Below are 12132 nucleotides of genomic sequence, written 5' to 3'. Positions count from 1 at the left end.
TTGCTAGGTTTACATTTGAAAAGGGTCCATTCTGGCTACTTACTGTGAGAAAATTGTGGATTTGTAGGGAATGCCTGCTTGATTGGGAGAACAAGAAGCTGTTGGAGTAATCCAGGGGAAGAAATGTATGGTCCTGTATTCAGTTAGTACCATGGGAGATGGAGAAAATTAGTGGTTCTAAAGGCATTTATGCAGTAGAATTTATAAATATTGGTGAGAGATCAGATCATAGTATCAGTCATATACTTTCAGTGACCTTCTAGGTATCTGTGTAAGTGTACTGTACTGTCGTCCTTCAGACCCACCTTGTTCAGGCCACATACTCCATTCATTCACATCAAGAGGTAGTGTTTCTGTTGACTTATTTGTTTTTAAGGTTATATCATTTCCCCAACGCCCCACCCCTGGGCTTCCAGGAAGTTGTATTCTTTGGGTTGGAATCTTGCTTCCCCCCTCATTATTTATGTGACTTTCATGGATCTTCAACCATTAAATCGAGAGCGTAATTCTTCCTCATAAGGTGAAGTTCAATGAGAATACATAGAAGCACCGAAGTCCTACCACTTAATAAACACTCTGTTTAGCTGTTATTTTTATGATTCTCCCCACCATCTCCAGTAAGCTCTGAGTTCCCTCCCTTTTTTGCACTTTGAGGCAGTGTAGCATAATTGTTAAAGCAAAGGCCCTGCAGTTAGACAGCCTTGGTTTGGGTCCTGGGTCCATCTTATCTTAGTAACTTAGGATAAGTTAAAAAAGACGAAATCCTTTTTCTCATCTGTTAAAGTTTGAATATAAAGTACTCAGCACAGTTCCTGTAATATGTAAGTACTCGATAAGCTTTGCTTATTAAGTTAAATTTTATTTTTAACCTCTTTGGTAGCACTTGCAATTAAATTCTTTGTGTATTTGTTTCTGTACAAATGAACGTGAGGATTAGCCTACATCAGAAAGAATATGACTTTATTCTTGAAGTTATCTACATAATTTCCTTGTGGAAGATTTCATTTTTTGAAAAACGGCTGATTAAGCATTTAACCTTTTCTCAAAGTAATATATGCACATTTTAAATAAAAAATCAAGAGTTTTCTGTTCATTCTTTACCACCCCCAACTCCTCTCTCAGGTGGGGTGTTTTTTGGGTTCTTTTTTCTTTAATGAAGGACTTCAGTACCAACAATGATAAAGCATAGTGCAAGAATTAAGTAAAGTTAAAAGTTTTCTTTATCCTGTCAAAGCCTTGAAATGAAGATGATAAATACAGCTTCCTCTTTGTTAGTAATTTTGTGTCTTACCTTTTTTTATTTCAGAATTTTATAATTCATCCTCAAACACTACTGTGTAACTATAGATGGAAATACTAATTTTTCTTGATGTGCATGTTAAGATTGTGCTTATAAAGTAATACCTAGTTAAAAAGTAATCTTTGTAGGAATATTAAAGAACTGTCTAGACAGACATTTTTAATGGTTTTTAGTTTTTCTGATGTTCTACATGGCATTTCTGCATAAGCTTATTTTAACACTATTTCTTGATTATATAACTTTAGATACCATCTGTTGTCTTCCTAGTAGGATAGATGTGTATTTTGCTCACTTACCATCACTGCTTCTCTCCTTTTCCCCACCAGTGTTTTTATTTACTTCTGTTTTTATTTACATACCTACCCTCTGTTTCTAAGCCTTTGTCTCCTTTTCCCACTCTGCCTCCCAGCTTTGATCAGCCACATTTCTTATATTCTGTCTTGTAACCAAAATTATCTGTACCCTGACATATTTTTTATTCTAAAAGCTAAACAATAAGCCATATTTACATTATTATGGCTATGTAAATATTGTGTACTAGAGAGATAATTATACTCAAGCCCCTCAAAGGAGAAAGTTTCTGTGGCAAATACATAAAAATTATCATTTTTTCCTCTTATACTTTATCAGTTTGCAAAGTCATACCACATTTTAATCGGGTTCATGATTGGACCGTGACTTTCTCTACTTCAAGTATATAAAGATTATTCTTCAGCACATTTTCCCCCCACAAAGTGTTCAAATTTTGTTTTTCATGTATGAGTTCTTAAGCCGTCTAGAATTAATTTTTGCCTACGTTATAAAGTAAAGATATAATTGTCCTAGTGTTATTTGTTAAGTAGTAGTGTCATCTCCATTCGTGTATCAACTTTCCCTGTATTCATGGATCTGTTTCTTAGCTTTCTGGACTATTCATTTGGTTAATTTAACTATCTCTGTGCTAATAATGCCACACTATCTTAATTTTGAGTTTTATAGGAAATCTGATACCTGGTTCAGCAAAATCTATTTACCTTATTCTGCTTCGGAAGTATCCTTAGGCCATTGCTCTTACTTACCTATTTTAGAGTCAACTTTGCAAGTTTCATGAAAAACTCTGTTAAGATTTTGATTCATAACTAACACTTATACTATGCTTACAATATGACAAACACTTGTTAATTCATGTAATCCTGACAGCCTTATAAATCAGGCATACTGTTATCCTCATTTTATGGGCTAGGGAATGGAAGAATAGCCAGATTAAATTACTTCCCCAATGTCACACAATTAGTGGCAGAGTCAGGATTTGAAACCGTGCAGCCTGGCTCCAGAGTTCTTTCTCCTACTATACCATATTGTTATTACATTGGTGCTGTAGACCAGTTTGTATGGAATTCATACCTTACAACGTTGAGTCAATATGTGAACAAGGACTCTCTCTCCATTTAGGGAGATGTTCTTTAATGTGTCTCAGTTGAATGCTATAATTGTCCCCATATACATCTTGCACATCTTTAGAGTTTGTTAGAGGTACCTAATGTTTTTGGTTCTAAATGGCATACTCATTTTCTGTTTGTATTTGCTTATATTTAGGAATATAATTTTTTCTATGTAAAATAGGTATATATTGATCAGTACATATGCCGTTTACCTATTGAACTCTCACTATAATTTGTCTGTAAAGTCTCTTCAGGCAGTATCACCTACAGATCCTTCCCTTTCAGATTCTTATTCCTCACCCTCAATCCCCTGTTTTTGGTCTTATTGTGCTGGCTAGGACCTCTATATGATGTTGAAGTACTGAAAGTTGAGTTCTTGTCTGGGACTGCCCCCCTCCTTTTTTAAGGAGATGCTTTTATATTTATGCTGCTAGATTTTTTTTTACTCTTAGGTGTTTTTTTCCCCCTAGATTTATAGTTTTATTTTGGTAATAGTTGTTACAGTGAGATCTACAAACATATACAGAATCATTATATTTAAATTCATATAGAACAGTATTTACATTTTTAAGTTACACTTTTGAAATCAGAAGATGAAGTACAGCTTAAGTTTTACAACAAAGAAAAATACACAGGACAAAAACAGTTAACAGTAATGGTACAGCTGTCTGTTCTTACACAACACATGGAAACTGTCAGAAATCTACATCTTAATTTCATTGTCCAAATCATTAAAATATAGATGATTCAGTGCCATTTTGCCAGAAATTCATTTGGCAGGATCATAGACTAACATTTTTGAAAGCAGATCCAAGCCATTTTCATCCAAGTTTTTGACATGGGATGCTAGGCTTCCTGGTTTCCATTTGAGAAATGCATTTTCATAGTCCTGTAATTCCACTTTTCTAGCCACACTTCGTTATTGGGAGTGTCCAAAGCTCTGACAATTCTGAAGAGTTGATTGACCTCTGAGTCCTCATGGAAAAATAGTTCCTTAGTTGCTAATTCAGAAAATATGATGCCTATACGCCAGATGTCAACTGGAGTTGAGTAGAGAGCTGACCTCCAGCAATACTTCTAGAGTAGATCTACACCAGAGTGTTACTACCTCGTGTATACACCCTAATAGGTATTCCAAAAGCTCTGTCAAGGCCAAAATCTGCCAGCTTAATTGTTCCTTTATTATCAATCAGTAGATTTTGAGGATTTGTCTTTGTATAGAACTCTTCTAGACTGACAAAACAGTCCCTTGTAGAATTTGGTACAGATAACTCTAACAAGTGAAGAATCCATAAACTGACGAGGAGGGATAGAGTCCAAGTATTTCTTGAGATCCATGGAAAGGAATTCAAAGATGAGCTATAACCTGGAATCCTGAATAAGCACATCGTGAAGACTGACTATATTTGGATGACGAAGTTCTTTTAATAGAGGTATTTCCCAAATGGCAGTACTAGGAACCCCTTCCTCTTCACTTTCTCGTCTGATTTTCTTCATGGCTACCACTTGACCTGTAGTTTTGTGTCTGCCCTTATAGAAGACTTCACAGGTGCCTTCTCCAGTTTTCTCTATTTTGGTATAGTCTTGAATAGTTAATCAATGGGTATGGTAAGTCCCAGCTTATTATCCCACGACGAAAACATCGGTGGCTACCAGGTTGTTGTTGCTCTCCCGTAACTTCCAAGCACCAGCTTTGAAGCTAAGTGCTTACTCTTAGGTTTTTGATAGAACCCTATGTCAGAATAAGAAAAATCTCTTTTGGTCATGATTGGTTACTTTTTTTTTTTTTAAATAACCACTGATTTATTTAGGATTTTGACATCTATGTTCATATATAAGATTGGCCTGATTTTCCTTTATTTGTACTGTGCTTAACTGGTTTTGGTATTGAGGTTATACAAGCCACATGTGATAAGTAGGGGAATAATTTTTTTCCCCCTATTCTCTGGAAGTTTGTATAATATTAAAATGATCTGTACCTTATAAGCTAGTAAAACTCACCTGTAAAAGCCATCTGGTATTATGGAAAGGTTTTAAATTACTGATTTAAAGTCTTTAGTAATTATAGGACTATTCAAGATTTCTTTTTATTTTTGAGTCATTTTTGTTATTTATTTTTTGAGGAATTGATTTATTTCAACTAACTTTTTAAATGTGTTTGTGTAAAGTATAGTATATTCTCTGTATTTCATCTCTGCAGTATCTGTTGTGGTCCCTTATTGGTTCTGATATTTTTATGTCTCTTTCTTAATCTCATTAGAAGATTATCATATTTTATTTGTCTAGTCTTTAAAAACCAACTTTCAGCTTTATTTATTGTGTGGTAGTTTTCTACTCACTTGATTTCTACTTTTATATTATCTCCCTTCTGTTGGATTATTCTATTTTTTTCTAAGTTCTTAAGTTGGAAGCTTAATGCATTTACTTTCCATCTTTTCTAATGTAGTGTTTTTTTTTAAGATTAATTTTCCTCCAGAACAGTTTTCATCTCTAGCCTTTTGATACATAGTATTTTTGTTTATGTTTGATTTTTACATTATTTTAAATTTATGAATTTTTTGACCCCTGAGTTATCAGAAATATGTTTTAAATTTGAATTACATGGAGATTATTTTCCCATAACTTTAATTTATTTTTACATTTTTTTATTGAGTTATAGTCATTTTACAATGTTGTGTCAAATTCCAGTGTAGAGAGCACAATTTTTCAGTTATACATGAACATACATAATTCATTGTCACATTTTTTTTCGCTATGAGCTACCACAAGATCTTGTATATATTTCCCTGTGCTATACAGTATAATCTTGTTTATCTATTCTGCATATGCCTGTCAGTATCTACAAATTTTGAAATCCCAGTCTGTCCCTTCTCATCCCCACTCCCCTTGGCAACCACAAGTTTGTATTCTATGTCTATGAGTCTGTTTCTGGTTTTTTTTTTTAAGGTTCCATATATGAGCGATCTCATATGGTATTGTTCTTTCTCTTTCTGGCTTACTTCACTTAGAATGACATTCTCCAGGGACATCCATGTTGCTGCAAATGGCGTTATGTTGTCGTTTTTTATGGCTGAATAGTAACTTTTAATTTTTACTTCTAATTTCAGTGATGTGGTGATCAGAGAACATGGTGTTTGTTATACTTATCCTTCAAAAGTACACAGTATATTTTTTATAAATGTTTCATATGGGTGAGAAGAATGAGTCTTCTTTACTTGGCCTGGGCAGTATTCCATGTTATGTCCATTAAATCAACCTTGTTAGCAGTGTTTTGCTCAGTTCTCATATATCTATAATGATTTTTTTGTTTGCTTAAAGTGTTGGTAATTGAGAAAGTATATTAATCTCCCATGATCATAGTGAATTTTTCTATTTCTACCTGTATTGTTTCTATTAGTTTTTACTCTATAAAAAGTAATTCTATGTTGTTGGATACTGGAAGTTTAATTGTTCTGTTTCCTTGGTAAGTTGCATCCTCTGTCTTCATATATTCGTCCTTTCTTCCTCAGTTAATCCTTTATGTATGAGTCTGCTTTGTCATTATTATAACTACTCATGGAAATTGGGGGATATTAGTATTTTCCTCTTTTTTCTCCTGTCCTTTTACTTTCAACTATTTTGTGGGTTTTTATGTCTGTTATATTCAGAATATAGGTAGAATGTTTTAAAGTACAAATCAACAATCTTTGTCACTTAACTGATTAATTTAGTCCCTTTTTCACTGTGATTTTCAACTTTCAGTGATTCAGACTTATGTCCCCTACTCATTCTTTCCAGTCTTTTTTGAGTTGACTGAGTTTTTTGGGTGATTTTAAAAATTGTTTTTCCCTGTATTATTTTAAAATAATACATTTCTATTTTTTTTTTTTAGTGGTTACTCTTGAAATGTATTATGCATATATCTGATAGAATTTTTTTGGTGAACTCTGTTTATAAGCTTTCTTTAGTTTTTTATGAATGCTTTTGTCTTATTCTTAAAATATAATTTTGAGTACAGATTTTTAGTTTGATTGTTACTTTCTGTCAGCACTTTGAAGATGGCCTGATGTATTCTAGTTTACATTTTTGATATTGAGAAGTTTTTGACGTATCTAATTCTGTTTGCTGTTCACCTTGCAAAATGAAGAGTCTTTGTTAGATCTTTAAGGTTTATTTTTGGTTATTTCCCTAAATTGTGGGTATTTACCAAATGTTATTTCTCTTTTCTATTTATAAAATAATTTTCTTTTTAATCTAATAAAGCACTTTTGTGGGATTTTTGTCTTATTTTTCAGTAACTTTTCGTTGTCTGTTTTGTTTTTTAAGTATTATAACTTGTTTTTAATTATTTTTTTTTCTCTGTAGTTGCCTTTCCCCACCTTCCTGGTTCTGCTCCCTCATGGCCTAGTCTTGTGGACACCAGTAAGCAATGGGACTATTATGCAAGAAGAGAGAAAGACAGAGACAGAGATAGAGATAGAGACCGAGAGCGAGATCGTGACCGGGACAGAGAAAGAGAACGCACCAGAGAAAGAGAGAGGGAGCGTGATCACAGCCCCACGCCAAGTGTTTTCAACAGGTTTGTTCAGTGCAGGAGTTTGTACGCGTGTATTTTTATATGCACTTTTGAATTTATATTTGGTGCAAGGATGGAAAATCCAATGCAATTGGGAAAGGGTTGCTTGAAGAGTAGTTGGGATAGCCATTTTAAAAGCATCAAGGCTATTTAATTTATAGAGGCTTCCCATTATCTAAAGCAACGGTCTTTAAATTTGTTCATTTTTCCCTTATAAGAACTTCAAAAACGTCATATCCCTCACGTATTTTTATATTGCCATCTAAAATTTTTCACCTTAAGTTTAAACAGTTGCAATATAGATATAATTTCCAGTCTATTATAAATATCACAATTTTAAAATAAAATTATCATTACTCTTTTAAATATATCCAGTGGATTAAGAACACCATAGTGATTTGTTAAACTTCATTATCCACTTTTTTAGAGTGTATAAACAAGCTCTCTTTAACAGTTGGAAATTTTACAATTTTTAAATTCTAATACAAAATATTTTCATTCTTAAAAAAGTTGTTTATTCATCCATCCTATCTTTCCTGCAACATCCCTATAAATTAAAATGTGCAAAAAAATTAATGACCATAAGATTAAAGTATTTAAATTTTTTTAATTTTAGTTATCAATATTTTTATATATAAAAATAATGCATATTCTGAAAATAATGGAACTACATTCCTTAATATTACGGGAGTGCTTCTACCCATCCACAATTAATATTTGTATCCATGAATGAATATTACTGTTAGGGAAAAACAGGTTCTGCCATTGATTTTTTTTTTTTTAAATATGCAGATGTAAGCATTGAAAAACCTTGTTCACATAAAATATGTAAATCAGAATTGATGGAATTTTGTTGTGGCTCTGTCACCAAATTATTTGAGCACTTTGAGATTTAGTGATGTCGAAATTACACAGTTACCCTGTCACCAAAAGTTATTTTTAAGGATCTATCAGCTCATGACTCAGTGTTCTTAAAAGCAGAGAATTGGAAACCACTTGATTGCTACTCAGTGTAATTGTTTTCTAGGACTGCTGAAACAAAAATACCACAAACTGGTAGCCTAGAACAACAGACATTTACTCTCTCACAGGTCTTGGGCGGTAGAGGTCTGATATCAAGGTGGCAACAAGTTGAGTTCCTTTTTTGTAGGCTTTGAGAGAGAATGTGTTCCATGCCTCTCATGTAGCTTCTGGTGGTTGTTAGCAGTCCTTGGTGTCCCTTGGTTGGTAGATGCATCACTATAGTCTGTCTCTGCCTTCACACGGCATTCTCCTCTCTGTGTCTGTGTCCAAATTTCCCTGTTCTTATGAGGATGTCAGTCATTGGATTAGGGCACAGCCAAATGCAGTTGACCTCATCTTGGCTTGATGATTACATCTGAAAGACCCTGTTTCCAAGTAAGGTTACATTCACAGGTATGTGGGTTAGGACTTGAACATATCCTTTTAGGGGGATACAGTTTAACCCAGTAATTAAAGTCTTTAGTTTTCTCAGTTTCTTGGAAGGATACCAGAAGAGCTTTGCTGAGACTATCAAAAAACGACCGATTACGCTTAATACTCTTTCGAGTTACCCTGTTCAACTTAATATGCTCAGAAAGGATTAGGGAAATTGAAATATTGTTAATTTTAATACATCTTTGCCAAAATGTCTTTAAAAAATGAAACACCTTTATTTGTGTTTGGTATTTATTTTCATGCAGCCTTGGAGCTGCAGTTTTCCCCAATTCCATTTATGGAAAATAACTACCAAAAAACTTAAATTAGTAAAAGACAGCTTATATTGTCAAGCCAGCCGGCCACATCACACCCAATTTCTATGGGGAAAAAGTCTGACTTCATTTTTCAGTTCAGTTAGTGAGTTAATCCATATTCCCTGTCTAAGATAAACAAAATAGTCACAGAGCTCAAATAACATGCTGCCTCCTAGATACTCTGTTTTGCTTTCCTTCAGAAGGAGTTTTTGTTTTTGTTTTTGTTTTTAACTAGTTCAGGAAAAATTATGACTCCCACCACACTATAGTATATCTGAAGTTAGAACACCCCAGAGCACAACCCAAAATACTCCATTTCTTACTTCATATTTTGTCTCTTACAGAAAGATGTGTAAGAAAGACCTAAAGCCCTATAGATGCTTTTTGGTTCCTTGAATAAAATAGGTCTTATTGACACTGATATTTTAAATTGGATCTTTTTGATGCTATGGTGGTTTTTACAGCCTGAGCTAATAATATACTATAGTAACATTGATGAAAAGAATGCCTTTCTTTTGTAAAAGGGCAGGAACATTGTGGAGAAGAGGTTCACTGGAAAAGTGGCATGATGTTTTACCTGTGTATCATTAGGCAGTTCAGATTTAGGAAAGAATAAATATGGAAGCTGAGGATCTGGAAATTGATTCCCTAGAACTTTCTGTACCATTGGAAAGAATTTATGTACTGTTGGCCTAAAGAATAAATTCAAAATTCTTTTGTGATTGACAGGTCCAGTACACCTTCCTATATTTTAACCCCAGTTCTCAACCAAGCCAATATACTGCATGTTCTAGCTTCACTGAACTAGTTGCTCTTCTGAAAAATCCCTCATAGTTTAACGTTTCCTTTCTTCATGTTACTCCTCTCCTCTCTGTCTCACGAACTTTTATTCATTCTTCAGGGTCCAGCTCACGTTTGTCTTCTGTGAGATTCTTTAAAGCATGTCTTTCTTAGTAAGCCTGTTTCATTGACTACCGTTTTTCATTTCTGTATCCTCAGTACTTTGTACAGTAATGCCTGGCACATAACGAATGTGTCAATGAATAAAATGACTTACACGTATCAGGGGAGGAGGACAAATACAACAGAGAAGAAACAGTCTTGAAAACTGTTGGTGAAACTGTGTTAGCTAGTTTAAAAGGGATAAAAAACAACTTTTATCTCTATCAAAGCATTAATTTCAGTGTCTTTCTAATTAACATATTAGTCTAGGTACCCTCACAATGTAGAATGAAATAAGTTAACTTCCTTTTGATACCAGCTATTTTTATGGTTGAGGTAAATATAAGGTATACAGACAGTTTTTTGATTTGCTGGATGAGATGAAGCAATGTATCAGTTCAGGATATGAGTATATGCTTGATTCAGAAGCATTTGTTCTGTTAGATGTGATCATATAATTGTATACTTCCTAATCCAAAAGGCCCTTAGGGATTATCCAGTCTAAATTTCGACTTGTCACGTGAGGGAGTGAAAGCATAGAGAAGTCAAGACAGCGGCACAGCAACACTGTCTACTGGAGACGCGGTTGCAGTTGAGGTGCTACTTGAAGTCCTTTCTTGTCCTGGAATTAGGTAGTTGAAACTTTCTGTTACTTTTCATTTTCCCTATTACTCTCTCTGCACTTGATTTCTTTTTCTGTTTTTTTCTTCTTTTGGGGGTGGTGCGGAATCAAATTCACGTAATTGTCCTTTTTTGAGTCCCTGTTATGTACTAGGCACAGAGCTGTGTGGTGAGGATACAGAATTATTCATACACTGTCCTTATAGATTTAACTATATAATATTATCAAGGTAATTAGAACTGGTTAGAAGTTTAAAACTTTACCTAAAAAACTTGCAAGAAGAAACTCAACAGGATGTATTAATCTCTTTCCTGCCTATAGCTCCTAATAATATGACCTATACATTGTAGGCAGCTGGCAAAATTTTTTTGACTAAATAAGTAAAGGTATGATACATACACGTTTCTGTGTGTATGTTTTGTGTTTGTATGGTGGGACAGGTGCTGCTAACTTTAGTCACATAAGTGCATGAATTCTGCCAAGTTCAAGGGTATTACTTTCCAGAAAGTTGAATTGCTTCTAATGCAGTTAAAATGAATATATGTAAATAGTACTGCTATCTTAGAATGTACATGTTCACAAAGTAAGGAGCTTAATGCAAAACTTGGTAGGAAAAACTAAAATGAACTGCTTTGCTAGAGCTTATAACGTTTTTGCATAAATAATACAGCATTTATAAAATTCTTTGAGTTCTTTGATTTCAGACACACACGTACAAATGCTGTTTAATTTTTATTGAAGCTAAAAGTGTTAATGGCTAAGCCACATTTGATTTTCAGGTTGCTAGCTGTAGGGCATCAGGAGTAATGCTCACCTACATCTCACTGAAAGTTCAAGGCCAGAGAGGACAGGAAAGGTAGAAGAAATTTGTATTGTTCTGAATTATCCCAGAAATAAAGTGTTCTCTGGAAAATCCAAATGAAGTATAAGTAAAGGCCATTTCTTCCCATAAGACTTATATTTTAGCAGTATGGCACGTAGTCTTATGTTGTGTTACAAATTATAGGGTCATTGTTTTGAAAATTACAGACCAGTCTCAACATCTGTTTTTTAGGCCACTTAATTGTGGGCCAGAAAGAAGGGTGGTCATTCTAGGGTGTTTGAAATGAGCTCTAATGATTTCCAGGCCCAGAGGAACCTTTGTGCTGCAGCTGCTTATCAGAGAAGGACTCTATATTTTGCGTGACACCAAATCTTCCACCATCATGGAGTAAAGGGTCCCATCAGATGGCTGCTTTCCGACTCTCAAAGGCCTCAAAGCTAGCAGGGATTGGTGTTAGGGTGAGAGGGAAAAGAGAGGGTTACAAATGACAGATTATGACATAATTGACCTTATTATTTTTATGTAAATCCAGTTGGAATCATTACAAAGACAACCTCATTTTTAAATAGGCTAATGTTAGTGCTAATGTTTGTCATGGTAGGTGCTAGTGTATTCTGCTCTGGAAACATTGTCAGTCAGTCACCTTCACAAAAAGGGTTCTGCTTATGAAAAATTAAGCATTAATGAAAATGGCAAGCATGTATATTAGCGACCA

The 12132-nt window shown here is 34.2% G+C and overlaps 1 protein-coding gene and 1 pseudogene across 43 annotated transcripts in view; one reads left to right on the top strand and one right to left on the bottom strand.

The window, feature by feature from the left end:
• The window catches only part of FIP1L1 (factor interacting with PAPOLA and CPSF1), a 68700-nt gene that overhangs the window by 50275 nt on the left and 6293 nt on the right, over positions 1 to 12132 (top strand). For 36 of the 43 annotated variants that reach the window (XM_074347913.1, XM_074347891.1, XM_074347886.1 and 33 more), the window contains one exon: positions 7066 to 7279. The exons of 5 other annotated variants lie outside the window; for them this stretch is intronic. In XM_074347913.1, the coding sequence (XP_074204014.1) occupies positions 7066 to 7279 (214 nt within the window). The remainder of the gene's footprint in view (positions 1 to 7065; positions 7280 to 12132) is intronic. 2 more of the 43 variants (XM_074347949.1, XM_074347969.1) reach the window with 1 other exon arrangement.
• LOC105077667 (cyclin-dependent kinase 1 pseudogene) lies at positions 3241 to 4308 on the bottom strand (annotated as a pseudogene).

This window comes from Camelus bactrianus, chromosome 2 (genome assembly GCF_048773025.1).
Source record: "Camelus bactrianus isolate YW-2024 breed Bactrian camel chromosome 2, ASM4877302v1, whole genome shotgun sequence".
Classification (NCBI taxonomy): Eukaryota; Metazoa; Chordata; class Mammalia; order Artiodactyla; family Camelidae; genus Camelus; species Camelus bactrianus.
Note: the sequence above shows the minus strand (reverse complement) of the source record. Positions and strands in the feature narration are given on the sequence as shown.